Source organism: Nipponia nippon, unplaced genomic scaffold (assembly GCF_047370975.1).
Source record: "Nipponia nippon isolate SJK-2023a ecotype South Korea unplaced genomic scaffold, ASM4737097v1 scaffold_4, whole genome shotgun sequence".
NCBI classification, from domain to species: domain Eukaryota; kingdom Metazoa; phylum Chordata; class Aves; order Pelecaniformes; family Threskiornithidae; genus Nipponia; species Nipponia nippon.
In genome coordinates, this window is record NW_028262358.1 from 24,823,925 (window position 1) to 24,850,482 (window position 26,558).

General features: G+C 44.8%; 1 protein-coding gene and 1 long non-coding RNA gene across 18 annotated transcripts in view; both read right to left on the reverse strand.

The window, feature by feature from the left end:
- Positions 1-7,992, reverse strand: part of LOC148053217 (uncharacterized) — a 48,586-nt gene extending 40,594 nt beyond the window's left edge. Inside the window, exons 1-5 of the long non-coding RNA XR_015708152.1 lie at positions 7,818-7,992; positions 7,549-7,698; positions 1,700-1,966; positions 1,242-1,306; positions 774-842 (exon numbers count right to left, since the gene is read on the reverse strand). This is a non-coding gene — a long non-coding RNA (uncharacterized LOC148053217). The remainder of the gene's footprint in view (positions 1-773; positions 843-1,241; positions 1,307-1,699; positions 1,967-7,548; positions 7,699-7,817) is intronic.
- A 6,701-nt stretch (positions 7,993-14,693) lies between these two features.
- Positions 14,694-26,558, reverse strand: part of RPS6KC1 (ribosomal protein S6 kinase C1) — a 99,833-nt gene continuing 87,968 nt past the window's right edge. For 5 of the 17 annotated variants that reach the window (XR_015708143.1, XR_015708146.1, XR_015708144.1 and 2 more), the window contains 3 exons: positions 24,948-24,999; positions 23,858-24,232; positions 23,625-23,758 (listed from right to left, as the gene is read on the reverse strand). Coding sequence is in view for 6 of the 17 variants with exons in the window: in XM_087774345.1 (XP_087630471.1) it covers positions 24,880-24,999 (120 nt within the window). In the remaining 11 variants the exon portion in view is untranslated. The other 12 variants (XM_087774350.1, XM_087774348.1, XM_087774347.1 and 9 more) reach the window with 8 other exon arrangements.

The window sequence follows — 26,558 nt, forward strand, 5'->3', positions numbered from 1 at the left end:
GCAGGTCATTTGGCCTTTAAAATCACATGTTCTTCTCTGGAGTATGAACCTTAATCCAAATAAGACTTTTTTTAATTGATTTTTCAAGTACTGCAGTATTTTAAAGCATTATTGTAAATCCCATCTTCAAATAGTGAGCTATCTCTGGGTCCTGCAATCTGAAAAGATAACAGCAGACGATGGTAACATGGTAGGTCACACTACCACGAAGCACATGGAAATTATTTACCATATAAAAACTAGGAAATATAATGAAGATCTGCATAAGGGATGAAAGCACTTTGCTTAAGAGCAGTGTTTGCTGAAATTCACACTGATTAAATTATTGTGGCAAGAGTCACTTGTTAGAGGCTTCCTTACCCATAGCTAACCTACAAGTCGCTCATAATGCGGCTATTCCTAAATATGTCTATGTCTGGGGAACTGAGTGTTGTATTGCACCTAATTTTTTGCTCTAAGTACTCTTTATCTTCAGGAAAGATTGACGCTTGTTCCATACTCAGATTTCTACCAGTATAAAGGTCAGTTAGAGGTATTTATTTTTCCAGTGTATTCAAACTACTACAACAACTCCTAATGTACACCAGAATAAAAGTATTTATACAGTATGGCTCTACTTGCCTTGATTCTGTACTTGCAGTAAGAAATCACTAACATAAAGCATCTTTCTGTCAGCTGAATTGCACCTGCACAGTGGAGGTTGTGTTAATTTAATCAGGCCTGTGTGGTCTAAGACAGATTAAGCAAAGCTTGCTTAAAGTGACTGCAGCTACCTGCTTGTGATCTTCCCTGGGGAGAGGGATCACCAAAGCCACCACCGGCACCTGTGGCACAGGTCTCTGCTGTGAAAACCAAAGGAGAGGCAGATAATCTTTGAACAGACCCAGAGAAAGAAGTTGGCAGAGAAGCTAAAAGTCACAACAGGTTGTGTTCAACCATGCACGTTTTCCAACCCTAACAGCCTTTCTAAGATTTCAGTGAACTGATTGTTTTTTAAAGTTCAGGTTAGCTGGAGCATTTTCAACTATTTTTGTTAGTGTGACTCGCTGAAATTTCAAAATCAAATGAGAGGAAAAAAAAAGGACCTTTCCTCGCAAAAGTGACTCATGCTGAAACTTTTGAAAGCAGGAGCTGGCCATAAATTTTGCTAGACGTGATCTATCCACTCAAAAGAAGAAAGCGTAGGCTCTGGGGGAAATGGCGCTTCCTGGCCTTCCCATATTCCTGCACAAGGGCCTTACCTGGCTTTATCCTCCGTCAGTCTGTCAAAATCACACCACCTCCTGCTCCTCTCTTTTCCCAAAGCCTGGAACAGATCAGAGAATGTACGGCTCCTTCATTCTCACTATAAGCATTATTAGTTTGTTCCCGAGGTGAGGAGACACCTCTGAAAATGCCTGGTGTACGCCACGCCCTGCCGCCCCTGGCCCTGAGGCGGCCGGAGGGGCCCTCACCCCTGCCAGGGGCCGTGGCCCCCGCAGGGTGGAGAGAAGCCGGCGGGTTCACCCACACCCACCCTCCATTTCTGAAGTTTTCAGAGGAAAGAGGAAAACACAAACCTGAAATTACCTCAGGAGCAGATGAGCATAAATGCCGCAGGGAGCTGTGTGGACGTCGGCCGTTACGGCTTTAAACATGGACTCTGGCAGGGGGCAGCTAAAATGCTCTGAGGGACAGAGTTACAGACAGAAATACATACCGAGAAGTGGTTGGCAAATTCGTGTAAAGTGGAGGATTTGGGGGGCAGTTCAGCTCTTCTCCTCTCGTGAGTCCCGAGTGGCCCTGGCGGGAGGGCTACCTCAGCAGGCCGCAGCCGTGCCCCCTGGGCACAAGGGAGACCTGTGGCGGTGGCACGGCTCCTGCCATCGGCGGTGGGGCTGCCTCCAAGAGAAACACCGCTTTTGGGCACAGATTATTGTTCCTCATATTCCCTTTGTTTGCCATTGTAATCTCCGTAGTTATTCTCCTTGATAAACAAACAAGTGAAAGATGCAATGAGGTGTAAGAATAGATTTGCACAGGGCAGACAACTGAACATTTAATTTATTTACCTCTCCTAACAGATACCTGGGGTGACATTTATTAATAAATGGCATTATCAGGTGTCTGATATGTAGCTCACAGAAATTAATTACCCAGCCCATGGTAAAACCATAACAAGCCTGCAGTGCTGTAACATTTGTGCTAATTGAAAATGAGATAAGTGCTGTGGGTGCAATTTGCATTCAATGCAGTGTATTAATTATCTTCCGTTCTCTTCATGATAAATATACCTGACTGAACCACTCTGCTAATTTACTGGGTAATAGAGTCATAAGTGGATTCCCTTAGGTGACCAACTACAGGCATTGGGCTCTTTGCAGCATCAAGGCCTTCCTCTTTTCCAAGCACTTAAATGGCTTAGCAAACACGGTACGCTTTTCTCACAGGCTGTGCTGGAAGTACACGGCAGCAAACCCTTTTTGTGACCACAGGACTGCTGAGTATGAAATTAGGAAACACCACCCCCTCACCCCAAGACTTCTGTACTTTGTAAAGTTGAAGAGGAGGTAGTTTGCCTCCATCGATGGCACGCCACGACGTTTGATGGCAGCTCCACAAGGGAAGGCTTTTCCCCCCCTGCTCCTCATCTCCCCTCCCATTCATTTCACAGTCAGGTTATCATGGGATTTAATTACATTTGTGTGAAATATAAATTAATTGACTCTTGTAATACCCGTAATGATCAGGAAAATTCAGATTTAAAGATACTGTGTAGTTCCAGTAGATTAAGGCACTAATTGTTCTGCTCTCACCAACTATGATTTATGTGGGGATCAGGTTACAAAACCAATATGTGCTCGAGTTAAAGCTCTGTGGTACCATACAATTAGGACTAAAGCTTTTTGTAAATGGGCCCAATAATGCAAAAAGCTCTTCGCTAATCCTGGTCTTTTTAATTCAGAGGTCACGCATTGTCTAAGGCAACCGCTCACACTGTACGCAACCACTGTCCTCTATTCACCCTCCTCCTCTGTAGCTTGGGTATCTGAATTTGCCACTAACCTTGGACATGCTGTTACTAATTTCAGGGTAGGTGATGGCAATGCAAGGAGATCAGGGCCAGCGCTTTGCTGTGCTGCCCCCGGAGCAGCCTGGGCACGTTGTGACTGAGAGGTGATATCTGCCTCCCTCAGTTCGCCTTCAGTTTGCAGGCTGCGGACGGGGTCAGCTTTTGGGCTCTGCTGTCAAGTCAGCAGACATCCGAGGCAGCAGACGGACGGAGGTGGCAGTCATTCGTGCAGCTGAAGGGGCCAGGAGGTGGTGAGCAGACACCTCAGCCCCAGGAACAGGCAGTCACGGCCGGACTGGCTGCGTGGCAGCCCTGCAGGCAGGGAGAAGGGGCAGCAGCAGAGGAGGGGGGACAAGCTCTGCTCCCCTTCATCCCGCCTACCCCACAGCCAGAGGCACTTTGTTACCTAAATGCGGTCAGGTGCTTTTCCATCATTTTGTCCTTGTCTGTGGGGTGCTAAAATTCAGCTTAGCTTTCCTTGCTGAACATTACCAGAACAGCTCTCCACCACTCTCCATCAAGTATGGGATACCCAGCATATCTGGCACGTTGTGAACATGTGCTCATAGAGCAGGAGGAGGCATAGCACAGGCATGCAGTCAGTGTGCCAGACCAACTAAAAGGTGAGAAAGATCAATTCAATGCCAGAAGAATCAGTTTGCTTTTTCAAAAGAGCATCTAAGTGCAGAAGAGCTGGAGAGAAGGTGCACGTCTGCCAAAGACGTGTTCACGTATTCCCTTTTAAAACAGAGAAGGCTCTCCAAGCTCCTACCCTGTCTGTTTCTAAGCACACCAACTGCAAATACAAGTCGGTTTCACAAACATTTTGTGTGGCTGCCTAAATATTCTTTGCTTCTTGAGTTTGGTCATTTCAGTAGGAAAGAAACACTGTAACATTTTAGAGCTATTTTTAACCTGCTAATATGATCTGTGCCAGAGACCTTCGCAGTGACATCTGCAAAGGCATCAATTAGATCTCCCCATTCCTTTTCTCATTCTCTGGTAAGGAATTCTTTGGAAAGATAAAACCAAAGAAATCTTGTTTCTTAGAAAACTGGGGGGGGGGGGGGGGGTTAGGTTAGCAGTATTATTTGGTTCAGATGATATAGCCAAAAACCAGAATTCTTATTTTTCCCATTCAGTGGGCAGAGGGAAGGAAAACTTGGTGGAGTACTGGTTCTCCCAACCCAAAGCTTTCCTGAAACAGTTGCATCGCTACAAGGAGAGCAGGGCCTACCTGACGAAGAGGGATCTTTTAGTGTACTGGGGTGGCTCCTCAGCCCAGGGTGAGGGCAGGCTTATCCCACCCAAACCAGAGCTGTCTGACCCCATTGACAGCTGGAAACGAGCAGGCGTGGGGCAACATGCCCTGCAGCCGCCTTTACTTTACCATCCACCCCTTATTATCCCCGAGGCCCAAACTGGACTTCTCTCAGCTATAACTCCCCATATGGGCTATAAATTCTTTTTCTAAAGGAAGAAAAAGCCCAGTGGGGCAGGGGAGCCACGGCACATTTGCAATGCCCGAGGACCCCCAGCGCAGATGGCGGAGCCGGCATCCCTAGCAAAAGATGCTGCAACACCTGCATCTCTCGCCGCCACGCAGCCCACCTGCATCTCCCACCACCATGCGCTCCACCAGCAGCTTCAGCAGTGTCGCAGCTGATCCTGGTGCGAGCGGGGCGGCTGCCGGGGCGTGCTGCAAGGGTGTCAGCGGGTCCCATCCCTTGGGCAAACAGGGCACAGCCAGGCACAGACATGCAGCTTGCCCAGGGGTGCCCAGCAGGCTGTGGCAGGCCTAAAGCAAGGCCCTGCTCTCCTGCATCTTCGTTTTGTGCTCCATGTACTAGGCCCCACTGCCTTTGCACAAGTGCAGCAGCTAAACTGCTTTCCTGCTCTTTCAGGAAAGCCAGCACTGCATAGAATAGGACGTGAGGTGCAATAGAAAAAGTTGGGGGGAAAACATGAACAAAAAAGTCTTAACCTTTTGCGTGAAGCACACATTTGCTAAATAGAATCCTAATGGCATTATTGTAGCTAAAAACAGAGACTTGAAAATGCTGTATACATTATTATGCTCATTATCTACCAACTGCAAGAATGCTGTACTAAAACTAACTCAAAACACCTCAGGTAAGGTAATTGCTACTAATGGATTTGAAGTGTGCAAAATTGAGAGTTATTACACAGACATCACATTCTCGACTTGGTGAAGCCGTTGGATATTGTAGTTACTGGCTCACTCATCTCTCGATCGGGGAGAGATTTGAGGAAAAGGGCAAGCTCTCTTTCATTCAGCACTGGAAGGAAAATTCAACAACACAATATTACAGCAGCCTGTTTGCACCTCTGTGGTTAAGATGGGGTCAGCGACTGCTTTCTAAGCCACTGCTTCAGAAAAACATCTACAAAAATTTGCTCCAGAAGTAAATCTCTCAGGAAATATCTGAGACTGAACTTTGCATTTGTAAACTTTTGCAACTTGTAGGTCTAAAGGAAAGAATGGGACAGGAGCCTGCAAAATTATTCTAAGTGAGGGGAGCCATAAGTCCAAGTGACATATGCTGATGCAAATTAAGGCCTGGTTCTTCAAGATACTCTAAGCCACTATAAAGCCCCGCTGCCTAAAGACAGAAGACAATCTTAATAGACCCCCTCCTATGTAGGGGGACATCTGCAGGTCAACAACTGTCAATCTGAACTTTGCCAAAGCCCAGGTGTGTTTGAAACAAGATACTTCATTCACCTGCTTAAAAAATCCCATATAACAAAATATATCTCATACATTTAGTTTGTTTGATATCTTGGCTTTCAGGGAGGGCAGGATTCATTTTTTAAATAAGTGACTCTGGATAAAGATCTCTGATTCCAAACACCAATTTAACTGTTTTTAGCTACATCAGCAGCCTCCAGGTTATCCTCAAAACAAGTGGCTCCCAGGAGTTTTGCTCTCTTTCATGAAAACTAAAAATAAAGTCTACCAGAGCAAATGCTTTTCTAATCTTTGAGAAGTTAGGATAAGGTAATTTCTTATTTTAGTTATAACACCAAAGCTACGAATTGGTGTTTGGATAAAATTATGTAAACTATTGTCATTTCACTTAATATGTAGAAAGAATATGGGGCCAGTACCTAATAAGTTTAAGTTCCTTCTGATTATCTTGGGGGAAAGAAATTAAAAAGGCCGTGTATGAACGGGATTAAAGCAGTCTCTCTCCAAGTAAAGAAAGCACAAAGAAATTTGAACTCACAGCTGCAACCGAAGGCAATGAGAGCTGTGCTTTGAACAGATAACAAGCTAAGTCCTCTGAAAAATCAGACCATGCATCTCAGATTGGGAACTTAAAATTAGTGAATACTTTTGTACTTAATCTCTTTCTGCCTCAGTTCTTCATCATGAAATGGGGATAATACTGCCACGCAATGCCTCACTGCAGTGCAGTGAAAATAAGTTCATTAATGTTTATGAAACATTCAGTTACCATAGTGATGCGTTCTATAGAAAAGCCCATGTGGAAATTAATATTTCTGTCTTCAGAGCAGGGTTTGAATAGAACACATTTAGTAAGGCCTGGGGCCACACAATGAGGAGAAAAGAAAACAGTAAATAACTTGCCGTTGAAAAATAAAAACAATAATCAAATCAAAATGGCCTGTTAAACAAAATAATTTTTATAGAAACTTTTTCATTTTGGTAAAAGTCACTTGGTAAAAAAATCCAAGGTTTTTTGCTTTTAAATTTCACTCCTCTAATTTTCTGCTTTTGTCTTCCTAGCACGGGGAAGAGATTATTTAAAGAACCTGGAAATCACTGTCTTCCAGTTTTCAAAAATCAAAATTTTTACCAGTAAGCTTTGGCAAAAATCTAAGAAGTTAGTGAATTGGTGACCCCAAGATTTCCAAATGGGGTTCCTGAACAATCCTAACCTGTTCAATCCAGCAATTCTTCTCGTTGTACGTCCACAAGTCAGTTTGCAGAAGGAGTGATATGAGTTTCATATTTTGAACCATAAAAACAGGCACTTGGTTTGGGTTGGTTGCTTGCATATCAGGTGTCAGTTGGAGCTGTGATACCATCGTGGCAATCAACACAACTCATCTCTGAATTCGAGTCATTAACATCTTAGTAACAAGTAAATCACGAGCAAGCACAAACTTACTTTGTGTAACCTGTGCAGGCAAATATGAAGATGGGAAGACACCCCATTTTAAGAAGAGATGACTGGCAGGAGAAGAGTCTTACCAACAAACTGCCCCCAGGGCCAATGGCAGGTTCCTCTGGCAGGCGCTGGGTGACCCATGGCAAGCACAGGTCAGGGACAAGTTTGCCCAGGACTACGCTTTCTGCCATCTCAGGAGCCACTGTCAAAACTAGAACCCCATTTTTTTTTCCTTCAAATTGTTTTGCAGTCAAAAACGTGGTCTTTCCTTTAGGAGAGAACTTTTGCCAAAAAGCAAGGAAGAAAAATCTGAATTCCACATCAGAATACACGTACCTTTCATTGCAATCGATTATTCAGGTCTTTCTCCCTCTTCTCTGCTTTAGTTTTTGCTTTCATATACATTGCTGCTGTTGTATCCAATAGAAACGTAGTGGGAGAGTCTTCTGTAGCAGCTTTATTTTCATTTGGCAACCATGCTCTTTTCTGAAAGGTGAAGTTTCAAAATGTTACAGAATGACAGGATTGGGGGGGGGGGACAATAAAGTGCTGGAATTATTTATTGTGTTCATTTATTGAATTTGATACCAAGCTGGGTTGCTTACCTGCTTTTTCTTTCTGATAAGTAACACTGTTGTCCTGTTAATTTTAAAATATAGAATAATAGAGTTAATAGAATATATTTCTAATGTTCTTATGACATGAAGCAGAGGAACCTGTTCACTCATGCTCAACTTCCACAAAACAGAAGCCCCAAGGTGTGTGGCTGCCATTGCCATGAAACCCTGGTTGGCCTTACTTAGCCTTACGGGGAGGTGCCTCTGCCCCCTTCGTTAGCACGGGGTGGCTCTCCTAACGTACGCCAACTGCTGTGGAGCTTAGCCTGCGAGCCAGCACTCCAGGCAAAAGATAATATTTCTAGTTAAGCACAGTGTCAAATGGGCTTGTGCAATCCACAGTCACAAAATCCTGTTAAAACCAAGACATTAACAGGATTTTAAAAACAATAAATAAATATTTTAAACCCAATAAATTTTAACAACAGTTCAAGCAGATATAGTTAAAGCTGTTCAACTAAACAAAGGTAAGACGGGTATAATCCTTTACATTTCAAAGCAAAGTCTGAGACTAATTGGACTTTGCAGGAAACTCCACCTACAGAAAATTATTTCTTGGTTCTTTATTATACAGATGCAATTCTCAGGCAGGCCTGGTGCTGAAAAACAGTGAGGAGCAGACAGATGCTCAATTCAGTGAATACGGATTTTATTTCGGAGTACCTATGTTTCTGTATGGCACCTCGAGGTAAGGAGGCGGCAGCGCCGCTGGTGCTGTGTGCTTGCTGGGACATGCTGGGAGAGAAAGAGCAGCTGTGCTTGGAGCCTCCAGCATCCTATTGCAGGGGGTGGCCCTGCCTCACAGGCAAGGACCAAACCAGCCCACGGCCATAAACTCACCCCTTTGCGACAGAAAATAATACTGGCCTTTTTCACAAATTTCAGGAAACTTCACCAGGACTACAGAAGCTTTAAAGTTTTCCTTTAGGAAAAGCTCTTCTAAACCGAGGAAGCCTAATTATGAGGCCTGCAGTCTGCTACGCAGAGCTCTTGTACCCAGAAATGATGTGAGGGCCAATTGCCAGGACTAAACATTTAACGCATCAACAGGTGTTACATGTTATGCATCAATGAGGTGTACATCACCGAAACATAAAGACCCAGCAAGCCGGCAGCACAGCTATCAACCAGAACAACACAGCCATAAAATCCTAATTAGCCTCATACACTTGTTATGGACATTTTTATTTATTGACATGGTCAAATTAACAGGCAGCAGCATTTTATTTTAATGATAGCCTTGAAATCAGCCCAGGAAGAAAGTTAGCATTAATGTTCAGGTACTGCATGCCATCCACATTTAGCCACATGAATGTATATTTTAAAATAATAATTAAATATTGTCACCCTAATTAAGTTACCTTGAGCAGGTGAGAGAAACCAAGTTCTTAATCAATGCATATCTTGTTTGTTCTATTCCCAAGCTGTACAGAAAAACCACCCAGCAGCAGAAACTCAGCAAGCTTCACAGTTTTAAGTGTGCACAGCCCCAGGCCTGATCCCTGCCTGCTGGAAGGAGCAAATTCAGGCAAGCAGGAGTGAGAGTGCCAGGAATAGTCTTTATCTGAACACCGCCAGCCGGGGGGGGGGGGGTATCTGAAAAGTGCCCACAAGTTGGTGAACAAGATTGTTTGCCCCCAGAGGAGTCGTATACTTATTCATATACTTCCAAAAAGCAGGTGCTTTACTGAATGATAAGCTGCGGCCATAAAGATTTGTGTCCGTCACCACAGAGTGGCAGATTCCTGTAAAGCAGACAAGATGCAATGGCCATTAAATATTGGTGCTAGCTCGGCCACGCAACAGTTTACAAAGCGGGAGAGAATATCGCGGCGTATTTATTATTGCAGTGGGGAATTTAGATGATCAGCCTAATCGCTCCCGGAGACAGGTAAAGAGAAAGGAACTGAGCAGCAGCCCAGTTATCGACTGCGTTAGAGAAAGCACACAGAGTAAAGGAGAATGAAGAGCATTTTACAAGGTATTTTAAGCAAGTTTACATTTCAGTGCAGATAGACGCTTTTGGAAACGAAGCACTTTTGGAAATTAAGTCATTGCTTCACGCATTTAAAATGTACTCAGTATAGGTGCCTTCACAAACCAGATCCCCCATTTTAAAACTTCTGATTTATCCACCTTAAACAAGAATATTCCAGAAATTGCAAAGGAAGACTGGGAAATGATCTGTGTGTAATAGCTGAACCAAGCAAATTGCATATTTTGCATGAATCACTATAATATGCTCTGCTTGTTGGTAATTTCCGTTGTATACGGAGGATCACAGTTGCAAAAAGTATCAACATCCCACATTCAAAAGTGATTCAGGAGTCTAATTTCATAGTCGAAAATGCTGAGACACTTAAAAAATACCGCTTGAAATCATCGTTCACTTCATCGCGCTGGAAAGTTTTACACTAAATCCTGCTCCGTGGCTTAGATGCGGGCTGAAAATTGGAGAAAGAGAAAAGCACTTTTAGAGGTTCCTTGGTTCATTTGACTTGGTGCTTACACATATGTGTGCGGATAAACCCATCTGAATCGATTTTTTAAAAAAAAAAACAAACAGCAAAAGAACCAGAAAATCAATTTTCACTTCAATGTTCACTGAAAGATTTTGGGGTTTTGGGGAAGAGCAGGCCTGCAAGCTTACCTGAAAAAAAGTTTTGCACAGCATTTTTTATTAAAAAAAAAAAAAAAAAATAGAAAAAGTGGTCAACAACACATGACGAAGATGGGAGAAGAATCCGATTTCTGCCCACGAGGGCGAAGGGTGAGGGCAGGGTGGGCACCTCGGGCTGCAACCGCAAGCATGGGACAGGGCATGGGCAGGCAGGGCAGCTGCCCAGAGCTCCCGGCCGCTGTCCCAGCCTCCGTGGGGGCTCTGAGAGGGGCTGAATTACTGTCCCCAGAGCGCCTCCCCATCTGGGCCAAGTCAGGATACATTTTCATAGCCTTTCTTCAAGTGACAGCAATATCAGGGGGAAGGGCCAAAAATGGAGGGGGCGGGGGGGGGAGCAGAAAAAGGCAGTTTCCAGTATTTGTCATTATTATAGGTTATATATACAGGAAGAAAGTTAATTAAGCTTTAAAAAATCCATCACACATCAATGAGTGCATTTTAATGAGTACAAAAAGTTGAGGTGTTTACTGCCAATTAAAGTGGTTTTTAAATAAGCATTAATTAACACAGAAATTCAGAAGAAAGTTATACCTTGTCAAAGAAAGGCCAGTCCAGGCTATGCCCACTTCTGCTCCCATTCATACTCAGATAGTAATTACCACCAACCCTATATTTTCCATAATAATGAGGAGAGGCTGTCATGGCTGTCAAACAAAAACAAAACAAAAAAAAAAAGGTAGTGCACAAAAATACCCTCAAACTGAAGTAAACTTTTTTTTAGAGCCGAAGTCACAGGAGACGGCAGTGTGGAGCAAGGCAGCGAGCGGGGCAGTCAGACGGCCGCTGCCCACGCACGGCCCCTTGCCGGAGAGCAGAGACTTTGCTGCAGGGGGGGTAGCCTCCCCAAACCGGAGTTACGGCCCCTGTCCAGCTGAAGAAAGACCGAAGAAAGGCCAAGGAACAAGCAGTTTCATCCCTAGCGCTTCACCTCGTGGAGGAGCTGGTCCCCCTGTGAAAGCCTGAGGAGCTGTTTTTTTCCACAAGCAAGTGCTGACAGATTTACTCCCTGCTTCCCAAAGTCGGGTCAAAGCAACCACTGAAAATAAGTTCAGTTTCATGTGTCCTTCCAGCTGGTGCAACTGGTGACATGGAAAGCGGTATGGGCGTCACTTCTGCATTCTTTGAAGTTTTCTTAACAATTGTCAGGAGTTTCAGCTCTACTTCAAGTAGTGTCAGTCCCTGAGCGGGGAGCGAAGGAAGCAAATTCTCCCATCGTTAGTCAGGTACATGTTTAAATATCTTAGGAAAACCTTCCCTCCCCTAAAGTGCATCTTAGGTGCCAAATAAAGTTTTTAAACTGCCTTACTTAGAATGGTTTCTCTCCTCAGTTCCCCAGCTGTGGAGAGACAAGAACCGCGCTGCCTTTTCAGACCACAGGAGAGGCAGGTCCCATTCCCAGTACCCTGACAAGTTTTAGACAAATCTTCCCTGTAGTGTTTTTCAAGTTAATTTAAAAACATAGAGAAGAAGGATGTAGATATGCACAGACTCCTGTTCTTCATGTCCTTGTCCCTTGGCAGGTCTCTCGTGTGAGTTGCGTCGCTCAGACAACATGCAGCCTCGCTATCAAGTATATTGCTCGCGTCTATCGGGGAGTATCTGGGTGCCTTTTTCCTATACCATGTCCTCAGACAATATCTGCAGTGAAATAAAAGCAGAACATTAAAGCCCAGGGAAGTTTTGTTGAACTTAGCTGGACAGGGCCTTCAGATCTTGCACTAATCTTTCTAACATATCCGATGGGACTAGAGAGGAATATTTTATTGCTAGAAATAGTTGAGCGATTACTTCAGAGAAAGGACGGACGTAACACAAAAGAGTTTCCAAGTACCGACAGGAAGGAGTGTTGCTCATGCGAAATTCCACATTAGGCACTACAATAATAATAAAAAACCCACCGGCCCTTGTGATGTCTGAACTCCCCGACACTGATATATGGAGAGGGGAACAGAGGAGGAAAAAGACAGAGAGAGCAAAGCAAATACACCGGGATGCTTACGAGCAGAATACAGGAGCCAAGTGTCACAAGTTGACCCTTTGTGTTTGCACTGCAATTCGACCGCTCCAGGCAAAATTCCTTTAGCGGTTTATACCTGGTTTGATTTTTGTTGATAATGGCTATTTCTCACAGCATTGTGACATTTAATGCTGTTTAATCAAGACTTCAGAGAAGGAGTTACAATTTTAATTACTAAAAAGTCCATTGTAACACATTTATGTTTTCCTTAGATGGATTTGACCCAGCTCTGATTAAGGGCTGTAATAAATAAGCGTTGTGCATACAGACGCACAGCAGGAATACAGCTTGCTTCGTAACACGAGCTGCGCACATCCAAGGAAAACGCTTGCTCCCCGATGACTGCAGAAGAGCCTCGTCACGTCCCATGCAAGAAAACCTCTCAGACTTCCTGACAGCAGAGGTGCACGTGGCGGCAATCTCAGTGGCCTCCCCGGGGTGCTTGCGGTTGTGGTCACCCACTGCTCAGGGTGGATCTGCTGTACGTCGTCCTCTGAGACTCCCACCACAGAGACACCTGGACACCAGCACACTCGGCTTTTTCATCATTCAGGAACAAGGAGAACAAGTGAGAAAATTGTGGGGGATATAAATCATCTACACCTTTCTTATTAGGGCGAGCGTGGCACTGAGCTGGGAAGCATCTGGTAAATGTCAAGCACCTAAAGGAGAGATTGAAGTGCCCAGTCCCAGCGTCATCAATAGTACCAAATGCTGTGTCTTCAGCCCCATTTTTTCAGGCCCTCTGAGGTGAGGCTGTTTGAACTGTCAGTTCTCTGAGGCTGGGAATGCTCCTTCCGTCAGGCTTGCACATGAGTCGTACAAGACCGCAACATAAAAACAAAATAGTGGTATCTCTCTGAACGCAGAACAGGATTCTTTCTCTCATCCACCAGCCTTTTGGCATGCTGTCCTTTTCCAGCAGGTCCATTTCATGCTTGGCTGGGATGGGGACCATACCAGCCCTGCTACTGGCAGGAGCCCTTGGTGCTTCGTTTTTATACTAAAAAAAGTTAGCCTACAGGCAAAAATCCTGTTTAAAAAAAGTGGGGACAACAGCCATATTACCAACAGCAGGGTTGAAAGGTTGAAATCTGAAGAAACCTGACCCACTTTCAGCCATTTTCTGGAAGCTCTACTGACTCTGTTCTGAAGGTGGACTCCAAATTCAACCGACTATGCCAGATCTCTGTGGTTACCTTTCCTCGGTCCCCCGAAAAGGCTAACTTGTCTGTTGGTCTTTGTGGCTGTCATGCACTTAAAAATTATTTAAGTGGCCAATTGAGTTATTTTATTAATTATATGTCAAGATAGGTTTTTATTCCTCTTATAATGATGAAAGATGAAGGACAGAAGGAAAGTTTTTGTTTAAAAAGACCTCCAGCTGAAGGTTGGCCTATGCCCTGAGCCAAAAGATTTTGAATTACTTCCAAAACTCCTGATTATGTTCAGGGTGTTGGATTTTTTTTAGTATTTCTCATTCATCTGGAAACATTTTCATGAGCCACATAGACTTGTACAGCTCTTGGGCCTCAACATGCAAGCTATGGGGATGTACTAAAAAGAAGTGACCGCGCTTTTGAAATGCTTGAATGGCATGAAAGCCAAAATTTCTGCAGCAAACCACCCTTTCAGTGGCTGGGAGGCAAGTCTGAACCAAGCTCCCTTGGAAAAAGACTGAAAAATAACTGACAGTCAAAATTGCTGTCACATGAATGATAAAAAGAACATTCAATAAATTACGTGGTTAATAACTGGAAAACCCCCAAGAAGCATACGTATGGAGAGAGGAGGAGGAGGTAATTCCCTTGGAAGTAATGTAGGAGCTGTCCAGGCTCCAAAGGCTTCGAGTGAGGCTGCCTGGCCTGGTCAATAGGCAAAGCTGTGCCATACTCATAAGACTGTATATTTATGCTGGGTTTTTTTAGTTAAATCAATGCAAAAAAGTACTTATATGCTCTGAAATCAATGGAAACCCGATTTCTTCTGCATGCTGATCTCTGCAGCGTCATCAGAGATAGCTGACCAGGCCAAGTGTCCTTCCATAGGATACGCAGGATTTTTCCCAAGTGTGCATCACACAAGTGTAAATCTTCATTATAACTAGTATCTTGCACTGACATTAGTACTTAAAAAATAAAAATGTCAGATAACATTGGCTTTCCCTGCACTTACTAGGAAACTGATAAAAAGTCTCAAAAACCAGCAGCAGCATCAGGTCCAGCTCCATCAGTAGTTACAGCCATAAAGAGCTTGTCAGTTGCCAACGACTTCAAGCATCCACAGCCTTATATGTGATCCTGAAAGAAATGTCCATCTCCTTCACTGCCACATAAACATACAGTAACCAATCTCTCTAAATACTGATTTGACATTTCAGTTTTAAGTTTTTGTCTGACTAAACAACAGGTTCCCATTTCAGTGAGGCCTTCTCTTTTGGTCATCCCTCAGTAATATACCTCAAAAGGTATACTAGAAAATTACTGACACACCAGAAACATTTTGAAAGGACCACAGAGACACTACACAGTAAAGAGGGTCTGAAGAAAGTCTCAAAAGAAATCTCTTTTTTTTCCTCATTGACTGTGTGGCAGGAGCCCTGACTTACACCACTCTCTCCCTATTTAAGTGACAAAGGTCAATTTGAAATTTCCAAAATGGAAACAAATCTTTAATTTTAGATACTATATTTCCAGAAACGAGGCCAACAATGTGACAAGATAGTATGCTGGTATGAAGGCGGATATTATTGTGAAGTGGGAGGGAGGTCAAAAAGCTACCCCCTGAGCTACGGACAGGAGGCAACCGGTAGCACAGGTTCCATACCCCTGTGCCAGAAAAGTCAAACCAAAACACACATCCTCACGTGCCTCCGCGCACGTGCTGCAAATGAAGGTGTGGGACTCCTAAAGGGGCTGTGCCGGTGCTGGTGGCAAATCGCAGACAGCACCCAAGTTCTGCCAAGAGATCTGCTAATTGTATTGTAAAGCCAACTCACCAGATTTTTTTATTTGAAAAAACAAAAAGTACACCTTTTTTAGAGGAAAAAAAAAAAGAGATTAAAAACTGAATTAACCATAATAAAAAAAAAAATAGAGTACTATATTTCTAAGAGGGTCTGAATAAAAAGACACCCTGAAAACCTCACGTGAAACACCTCAGAGCATTTACAGGTTTCTCATGCATCATATTGTAAAACAGCAGCTCGTTCTTTTCAGAGCTGCGGAGGTAAGAGCACGCAAATGATTAAACAAGCAGGTTTAACTATCTTGCACTGACGAGGAATTTGTCAACATGGGCTCAGCATTTATGCGGATCTGCAGCAAATACTGTACGGCTGCAGGAGTCAAACAGCTGTCTGTCAATAAAGCTATTCTCCTCGCTGGAACATAATAGCACAGACTCAACATGACCCTCAGAGGCCTCTTTAAGCTGCCTGGCTGTCTCCTCCTTCCCCATCCCTCCAGAGTCCTTCACCAGCAAGCTCTGAATTAAAAGGGAGAAAAAAACGCAACCAAACAAAAACAAACCCCCACATATTAGACTCTTTTCTATCCATCTTAATATTAAAAGTGACTTAACCCTGGGCAAGTCTGTCTACACAGGCGAGCCTGAGCTAAAGCAAAGTTAGGGAAAGACAGCTTTGATTCACGGCACGTGAAGGGCTACCGACAATCCCTTTTAATAGAGCTTGAAACATTAATGTCGCCGGAGCCACATGTGACACCCATTAGGGCCAGGGAGAGCTCCCACGCATATATTTCAAGGAAGCAGTAGATTCCCTGGTCCCAGAAGCTGTCTTCATTACAAAAGTCTAATATATCAGAAGAGAGAGAAAAGCTCGGCTTTTAGAATGCATTTTTTATTATTCAGCCTTCAGTGGAAATGTCACCTTTCTAAAGCAAGCTGTTATCATGTGTCTCCCATGCCAAACACATGGCCTCTAAGGAGAGGGTTTTATCTCTACATTTTTAGTGATTTGTATTTCTCTTTCAAGAAGCTCCATGCCTTAAGGCACCCAAAACGCTCACAGCACAAGAAGGTAAGGTTACACGAGATGCTGCCGAAGAGGACAAAAAAAACCCAGGGCTGGGAGTCGGCGCAGCTTCTGACAGCAGCCGCCCTACCCGATAATTCACCTCCCTTAGTAGATTTAATTATTATCCATTTCCTTGGTTGGGACCATATTCTCAAAGAAGCAGGGCGCCCATCAAATGCCGCCACCGCATGACAGGCTGCGGCGCAGCCAGCACCACTGCCCCGGCGCCTGCCAACCAGCCAGATGCTGCCACATATTGGCATCTGGGGCCTGGAAAAGCAACCACGGTCTCCGTTTGGCGGCGGATCCTGACCCCGACAACTGAAGGAGACAAAAGGAGGATAGACGGGAGAGGGGGGCAGAAATCTCTCCTGACAATTTCGCTGGTAAAGATTTAGACAAAACCCTATTGTTTAACCGCTCTCCAAATGAATACATTTCGGAGGAGGGAAAAAAACCCCACACCCGGCATGTTCTAAATGCTGTCAGAGTCCAGGGTGCAAGGACAAGGGATTATTTATGAAAAGAAATAATGAGGAAACCAGATGCCTGCCTTTCTCAGCCCTCCGCGCTCCAGTCACCCTAATGGGGCATGTGCAGCGCTGCTCATCAAAGACTTCTCAGCCTTAAAACGCAGGGCAGGCGCTAACTAACTCTTCCCATCTCTGCCACTTAGCAAAATGCCCTGCTTGTTTTACAGGGAGGCTCAGGCAGTCAACCAGCGGCACAGCAAAAGCTGAGGGAGAAGAGTTGCAGACCTCACCCCAGCCAGGGACAGTTACTGGATAGCCATGTTAACTGCACCCACCAGAACAGCAAATACATTTTTTTTTTTAAAAAAAAAAAAGCTTATATCTCTAACACTGAGGCTGAAACTACACAGGTGTGCTTAAAGTAGCAAAGCAAATAAGGTCTCTATACCTATTTTCATGAACTTGGCTTCTCTCCTGACCCCAGCAAAGTCAATGGAAAACTCCCAGTGATGTTAATGGGGCTGGGACTTCACACTGTGCGCTTACTTTACCCTAGAAAGCCGATTAGCTCAGGACTCTCTGCAGTATCACAGAGCACCTGCTGAGGTGCCTGCAAGGAGCCGAAGCAGCCAAGGTCATTCTCCCGGGAACTCACCTCTCACTTCGCCTTACTGGGTCTCAGCTTTGCTGGGCCTGGCAGGACACCATGAGAGACCAGGGGCTGGTCACGGGGGACTTCTCTGAGGTCAAAGCAGGTGTGAGGCTGGAAAGGAAGGAGACCAAGGAGGCAGAGTAGTGGGGAAGGATGTAAAAAAAAATTTAAAAATCTGGAGAAAGGATATATGCCACTTGGCTCATGGTCCACGCTGTTGAAGTAGCTCTTCTCCATGCCTGGTTCATAAAGGAAGATTACGAGCTGGCAAATGTCAGACCACAGTGCACAAGCAAGACCACAAGTGGAGCGTAGCTAGCCATTGCCATGCTCTAAATCATGGCGCAGCACCGGCCCCTCTCGTGGAGGCTCCTTCCTCGTTATCCCACCACTGTGCGAGGTACCATAAAACTCTCGTTACTCACACACTGCTGGGGTAAGCAATTTCCTAACACTTTTACAACCCCTGCACTTTCATTTTGTGGGAGTAATGCTCTCTGTTTTCATTGGTACATGGGGATAACAGCTGCATCTAGTAATCCACTCCTGGGTCCCAGCATTCTGGGGCAACATTTCAGAACCAAAGGCACAGAAAGGGCAAGAAAATCTGTGACCAGGGCTGAAGGATGTAACACAGGACATGGATGGAGGCAGCTGGGCAAACCTAGAAAATACCCTGGGGATAAATGGCTCCGCTCATGGAAGGGGATGAGAGAAACTGGTAGAGGTGAGGTTGTACCGAGGCAAAACGGCCCTGTCTCCAAAGCACAGCAAAACGAGGTTAGCAAGGCTTTGCTGAGGAGGACCGCTGACCCCCGCAACATCTGCTCTTTCCCTGGCTGGCCCATCTTTATCCAGCTCCACCACTTGCCAATTGGCTTGTCTAGCTTATTGCCCCCAGAAGGACTTTTCCCAAACTTGCCAACCTTAGGATCTCAGCAGCAAAGTGTCAAGGCGACTGCCCACAGCATTCCCAAGAGGACACTAATTCCCCGCTGCCCGGTGTTGCACGCTTCCCCAGCCCTCCTGCCCATCACAGTGCTACTGCAGCCCTCCGGCAGCAGCTCTAATCCCTTCTGATGGGTCCCTGGGCCAAGAAGATGGAGACAGAGCTGCCTTTGGAGAAGGAGAGCCTCTGGTCTGCCAACAGGCAGCAAGGTCCTGTTGGGGCAGCACGTTAAGCTGTCACCCGCTGCCGGGAGTCGAGCATCCTCTCTGCTGCACCCTGATTAGCCTCCTCTGCCCAGCAGCAGGGGCGCAGATTTCACCACACAGCACTAGCAGGAGGTGGGACCACTTCCACCGCTTTGCCGCCCAGAAATTGGGATTTTCTTGAGGACACCTCACCTTTGGGCCAGGGCTCCCCGGCTCTGCTCCTGCAGATGGCTCAGGCAGCAACCAGCCCTCCGCCGGGCCCCGCAGCGCAGGAGACGGCCGTGAGCTGCCAGTCTAAACCACTGCTGCCAGCAGCAGCTGCTCGGCACCTTTTAAGCAAGTCCCATTCCCCCTCTGGGAGCTGGCTCTGCCACCCCTTCCCAAACTGCAGCTGGAGCCGCACAAGGCACCCGGTCCTGGGGGCTGCCTGAGCCCCTCACACACGCCCCGTGGCTCCTCTACAGCTGCCAGAGCCCCCGCTGCTGTTCGGCCAAGTCCCTCACTCCCCCATCTTGCCCCCACACGCATTCACGTAAGCGGGAGCTGCACTCCAGCCTCCTGACCTTGCCGAGGCGCTTCTCCTCCTGCGGCGCCGTGGTGCGACACCCTGACGGGGCCCAGCCCTGCAGGCGAGGTCACACGGAAAGTCCTTAGGCACTCAGGGTGGCCAAAGCCCCAGGCCTGCTCTGGTCCTCGCTACGCCCCGGCCTGCCATTTGTTGGTGGGTGCACACTAAAGAACAACCATTAACACACGTGGTGCCACGTACCGCTGCAGAGCGAGAGCCCGGCCCACCACGCTGCGCAGGAGGCTGCTAGGCAGAAGCATGGTGGAAAGAAACAAGAGGCTCTGTTACACAAAGGGCCTCTCCAGTGGCATCTCCGACCGTACCCCGAGGATGCCGTGCAGCGAGGACAGGCGGTCCTGAGGTAACAACCCGCTGAGGCGAGGGAAGGGGCAGCATTTAATAGGCCGCTGCTGCAGAGAGACAAAGAAATCCTGTCCGCGCAACTTCGCAGCCCCTGCAAAAAGCTGTGGGGCTCCGACTTGAAAGCTCCACGTGGCTCAGAAGACACGCAGAGCCGAGGGCCACCTGCGAGAGGTGCTTTTCAGCCACAGACGCTGCTGACTGGAAGAGGACTCTGGGGTGCTTCGCCATGGCCAGACCGGGCCGCAGGCTGGCCCGCCGGCACGTGCTGGGGCCCAAAGGCCCCCTCATGCAGAGCGCCGGGAGCCGCAGAGTTCAGCTCACAGCAAAGCCCATGCAGAAAGCACAAACCCAAAGAAATCAACAAATGTACTTTTTCATTTTATTGCTAAAATCCCTACCATAAATCTCACCAGAGAGGAAGTTTCTGTTTCTCCAGCTTCCTACTCAGTGTCCTTGAGAAAACAAATGACACCACACTCAGAAAAAAAAAATAAAAATCCCGTAGCGGTTTACTTCGCAATTCCCTGTACCTTGTTATGCTGAGTGCTTCATTTAGAGAAGGCTGACCTCCCCAGCCTTCTTCATCCCCGTGCCCTTCGCTGCGGGGACACACCAAGGAACAGGTTTAGCACCGGAGAGGGGCGCCGGGTGGATGTTCCGGCGCAGGTAACCCTGCCGACTCAGCATCCCAAAGGTGCGCAGAGAGTCAGCGTGACAGTGACTGCTGTCTGAGAGGTGATTTTCACAGTAGATATAGGAGCTGCGCTACAAGCACAGAAGCTGTGAATACAGCCATTAAAAGCCAAAAAAGTTATGCCCCTTGTATTTCATGAGATGCAATTTCTTCCGTAGGTCTGGGCAGGGGCCCTGGCTCGCCTCACAGCAATTCTACCCAGTGCAAGCCTTCAAACATTTTGTCTCCCAGTTTTTCTTAGTAGGACACAAAAAACATTACAGAGTGGTTCAACAGGGTGCAATGAATTACCACTTTGAGATGTCCTAAGTGTGTTATCTGCTTTACCTGAACACCCGCAGGAGAACAGGAAAATCTATAGGTTTATTTTACTGTGTTTTACATAGACTCTCACTAATTCCTGTGAACAAAATGGCACTGATTTGTTTTGCTATCAGCCATTAGGTGTAACAGAAGGAAGGTGGAATGGACTTTGCACTACTTAACAGTCAGCAAAACAGAGATGTGCACCACAGGGCTTCATAAGAGGCACCAAAAGGAAGATATCTAGAACATTTCAAGTCATGAAAGCCAAGGATAAAAAGCATTGATTAGGTAGGAAGGATTGTCTTCAACAACTAAATGTAAAGTTCAGAAACCCAAGGTCTGAATTAGGCTTGAATGGTTTTGTTTATTAAAGGAATACATGTAAACACTAATACAACATATTACATGTTAAAGGTAAAAAAAAAAAGGTAGAAGCAGGAATTTTTGTGCAATTAACTCCAGACTGTGCTTCCTTTAGCAAAACCATTATCTGAGTCAGTGGTAAAGGTATGAAAACCTGTAGCATCTCAAAGGCTTATTTCTGGCAAGCCATCTTGCCAAGTGCCCCATTCCTTCTAGTCTCCATGATCTAGATTTCCTCACTACTAACATACTTGAAAAAGAAATATTTCTGTGTCACAAACTAAAGCAAATGCTTTGCAGTGAGAGTGACTGGTCATCTGGTTTCTGCTAGAACAGTGTTTTCCTTCTGCTGCTCACAGAAACCGGCTTGTGCTCCTGTGCTATCTTATCCTGCCTTTACTTGCAACCAGCACATGGGCACAACCTGAACAAGAGAGCATTTTAAAGTAACATGGGAAATATTTTTTTTGCGGTTATCGCCAGGCAGATGCAGTGGGATAGATCAACATGGGCAACGCCATTGTCTGGTGGCCGGGCTAGAGAACCCCAGGGATGGAGTCAGGTGGCCAAGGGAAGGGAGTCTTCCCTTGAGCAACGAGCCCTCTCCAAAGTCACAGCCAGGGCAGTGCTGGAAGGAAGCTCTGGATCAGCTTGGTCTCCGCATTAGAGATTTCCGAGCCGCTCGGCGCAGGAAGTTGTTCCTGTGGCTCACCTGAGGGAGTTCCTGTTATGAAGCCAGAGGGTGGTAGGTTGAAACACAGTTTCTGAGAGTGATGTAATCTTGGACAGCGCTCCGTAGGCAGTGATACTAGTGACCTGGTTACAACCTGCGGTGTTGTTACAGCCCCTCTGCTGGCCTGGTGATCACAAGAAAGGGAAGAAAGAAAAAAAGAGGGGAGTGGAATAATTTAAAAAGGAAAAAAAGTTTCCAGATTTCCTTTGTTTAAGTGAAGTATTTTCCTTTTCCACTTTATTTGAATACACCGACCTGGTGTCTAACAGATGGAGACTGTGCAGATGCACTTTTGGGAGTGCCCATAAAATACACTGCTAAAATACAAATGGAGGGATGCTTTTTTTTTTTTTTTTGAGTTGTAAATTCAATAATCATTGCTGTCACCTCACTTTCCCAAAGGAATTTGCCCTTTGTTCTCCGGATAAAGCTGGGGAGAAGAAGAAAAAGGGAAAAAAAAAAAAAAAAAAAGAGCGAGAGCGAAGGGAACATTTAGGAAAAAACCCACAGATCCATAATCTGTACAAGCATTGCAGCGTACAGCATTTGTACATCAGGAACCCATATAAGCATGGCTGCTTAGCAGCAACAGCAGCACACAGCAAAATATTCTGCATGTCTTATATTCTTCTCCCATTCTCCAGACCTTTCTAACAAACAAACAGGTCAGCTAATTGGCTCACACCCAAGTCTTACCCACTAGGGTTTGCTCAGAGATGTCACTTAGTCATTTGGCATGAGCAAATCCCAGGCTTCTTCCTGTTCGAGCAGCAGAGTGGGTGAAGGTTTTCTTTGATTTATTAAGACTATTAACAAACAAACAGGAGAGTTCAGAAGCTTCCTCAAGCAGAAGAGCACGAGCAGAAAGGTTTTTTCCTGAAGTAGCAGCTAAAAATAGGACACTTAGAGGAAGTAAAGTTCATTAAGTGATAAAGTGGTGGCTGCAGTGATGAGAGAAGAGTTTTTCCTTTTTTAATCTATACACTTATTTAGCATTGTGTTTTCTTGCTGCTTATTAGAGTGCTAAAGCAGTGTTTATCTGGCTGAGGAAACGAAGATTTCCCTTTCTGTAGTGACTTTAACATGTAGCTCATCAAATACAACGGAGTCAAGAGTTTTAAACAGACATTGCCAGCCAACGAAGTACAACATTTGACAGCATTATTTGCCTTTTATACGCTCTTTCCACAGCGGGAAATTATATGCCATTTTCAAGACACATTCCACAGTATTATGCAACAGCTTTCTTAATTTTTAATGGATATATTATTTTTAACGTGTCAACTTTTGCATAAAGCATTTTAGTATTTTATTCAGCATATACCGTTAACAAGTTATTTGCTCCTTCCTCCTCTCGCCCCCCCAGAGCTGCACTTAGCATAGGGAAATGTTCTGTTGACACTATAAAAGATACTTTCAGCTGGCACGGTCTATAGACACTTCCATCATCAGACAAAGCACCAGGAGCACATTCCTGTTTCTACTTAGTCAACAAGCTGGCAGTGCTAAACATGCTGCCCAGGAGTTTCACCACAAACCACCCTTTGGCGAAAAGACTTACACATATGTAGCAACCAGTTGCCGTAAAAATAAGCTAGCACCCTGTACAACCAGTGATTCCTGTTAAAAGTGTTCACTTTTGGCCTGATTGCTCCAGCGTCCTTTAGTCATCACGTCCAAATGGTTTGGGACATCCAAAGGAAGCAAGTCAGGGTCCTTCTGTGCCAGAGAAACTTGTCCACTTGACCTGAGTTTGTTCAGAGGGCACGCATCTCTCATCTGAGCAGATCTGCCCATTCTATAAGGGCAAAAAATGGATGAGATTTGATGTCTTCAACACCAGCAACGCCAGCACCAAGACGCTCCGCAGGATTAAACTGCAAAAGCTTGATATAAAAAGAAAAAAAATATATATGATTCAGTGAGTAAGAACAAAAACAACTGCTTAAAAGTTCCAGAAAGGTCTAAGGTAAGGGACATCCTACCGTTTTCCTCTTCTATGAATTACTTTCAAGAGTGCGAAAGCATACTTGAAATTCCTAAAATCCAGTAAATGGAAGAAGACTCTCCTTTCCTTGAGTCTCAGTGTTACAGTCTTCAGAGACTACTGATCACAGCATGCAATTCCCTGAAGCACTGCACATTGGGACTTCATTTTAAGTGTAACCTCATTTTAAAAAAAGAGAACAGCAACCAGAGCCTACATCGGTAGAACTCTGGACACTGCGTTTACTTCATGTTAACCTTTGCTCACACCACTGCGTTACAGCTACATTGGAGACAGTGGTCTGTAGCTTTCCATTTCATAAATTGTAAGTTCGTCCTAAAACACCAGGATATTACAGCCAGTTCTCTATTTCCTAAAAAGAAAAAAAAAAGTTTTAGAGAGTCCTACAAATGGACTAAAACTGAAAAATCAAAACCCCAGTGAAAGAAACAAAACAGTGTAATGGCTTAATGGAAATTTCCTAAAATTCAGCACCTCGTTGGCTTTTTAGTTGTACATCACATGCTGAATTCATGTGAAAAGGAAATCACAATATTTACATCTGTTTAAAGATACCAATCCGTATAAAAGGGAATGCAAAGGTAATACTCCAAAGAGACTTAATAAAGACACACAAAAATATTTTGCAGTTTGAGAGAACTGTTTATACTCTATTCAATTACAGCCAGTACAAAGGCATGATTTCTTTCTTGCCTTTTCTGCAACAGCTAATAGGATAACTTCTCCCAGTTGTCACTTGGAACAATGTGTATTCATATCTTAATGCACTCAACATCTAAGTGAGTCTACATCCATAAACATAGGAATTTACACATTTTAAGATGACTCTGCTATTTGCAGTCATAATGTCACATAGTAAAGGTAGCTCGGTGACAGTCAACAGTGCTGCTCTGATACCTTCCACAAGCCAGCAGAAACAGACGCAGCCAGGGTCTCTCTGCCTTCTGCTGAAATACAACCAGCACCAGCAGGGGCAAAGTAAGCACGGACACTTACTTTCTAGAGTTTGCCTTTCCAGAAGAACTTTAATCTTAGAAAGCAGATGCAACACAAACTGCAATAGATACCTATTGAAAAAGTCATGTTGCATATTTTGTTGGTAGTAAAGCCTGGAGGTGCCTGAAAAATAAAATATTGGGTGCAAAATACCAAACCAACATAAAAATAACAACTTCATCTTTCACCAGAAATAAACAGCTCTCTGTTTTCTTAGAAGCTGGCTAAATGAAGGAGGTGTTTACAACAAAGTCACCTGCACTGGAAGCCACAGCAGGAGACAACGCCTGACACAGTTTTCTGTATAGCTGAACATTGATCCCGGAGAGTTATTCTGTGATGCTTTGACCTGTTTACCCTTGGCAGTGGGGGGAAGGAAAGTCGCAATGACAAATTGCTATCCATGCCAAGAGAGCTTTCTTCCTTTTCCTGACAAGGCTTCCTCAACAATGAATGGCAGCTTCCTTGGATAGTCACACAACAAAAATGTGATTTACTAGCTCATATAGCCAAACCTCCACCAGATAAGTCACCACCCTACACTAGAAGGCTTAACCTAACAGGCACTGGGGTGACTGTTCTCCAAACAGATATGGCCTTCTAATATATCTGCGAGTGGCAGAGATACATTTGCCACTAAAACCGCAAGTGGCAAAAGAGCCACTCTTTGGCATATTTGAAAATAGGCAATACGTTAGTCTGCAGTGAAGAACAATCCTACATTGGCAGGGAGAAGTGGACTGGACGACTTCATTTGTCTTCAATTTTAGTCTTAATGGGAGGAATTCCCTTCATCAAGTGTGATTTGGCTTTCCCTTAGCCATTTGAGTCCTGTAGCACCTGTGGGTGAGGGTAACAATTTGCTACCATCTAACAATACAAATGCAAGTTATACAAAAATGGGATTTTTCTCTAGTCACTTTTCCCTTTCTACCTTTGCCAGAAACACACAGACACATGCTTTCACCTTACATGACTTCAAGTGACCTAGTCAAAATAGGAGGTCCAAACGTCTAGCTCCATTTCCAGTAACCATTTCACAGTAATGGCACAGAAATCAGTCTGTCACTGGGTCTTTTGACTCACTGAATTTTCAAAATCTCTTTCCTTTGTTTTCTTCAAGAACTATTTTTTCCACTCTGCTCTGTTCAAAAGTACATCTAAGTGATGTCATTATTTATGCATCCACTAGCAAGATACTCTTCAAAGCCGAACAATGTAGTTCACATATATCACTTATTCTACTGAAGTGGAATAGGTCAGATCCAGGCTCCGCTTCCTCAGTCAGGTCAAAACTAACTAGAAGAAAGATAGCATTACCAGAAATTCAAGGTCCTGTACTAAAAGTTTATTCTCTGAATCCTGGCTGCCTAAAGCCAAGAGTAAACTAAACCCAGCAGCCAATACTATTCCATTAGTTTGAAAATGGTATATTAGTCTGGAAGGTTGTCTATACTTTAAGGTTTCCTACTCTGCCTTTTGTCCAACCTACCAGGTATCTTATTTACAAAAGTCATTGCATTCACAATTTAAAGTACTTTTCTTAACAAATGGCATCTAGAAGGATGACAGCTGGAGGACAGCTACAGATTTTCAACCACAGCAATGTCATAACTTCTAATCAATGTGTTACAGGTTTCATAGTACTTGCAGCTACCTTGCTGAATTGGCATCAACATTTT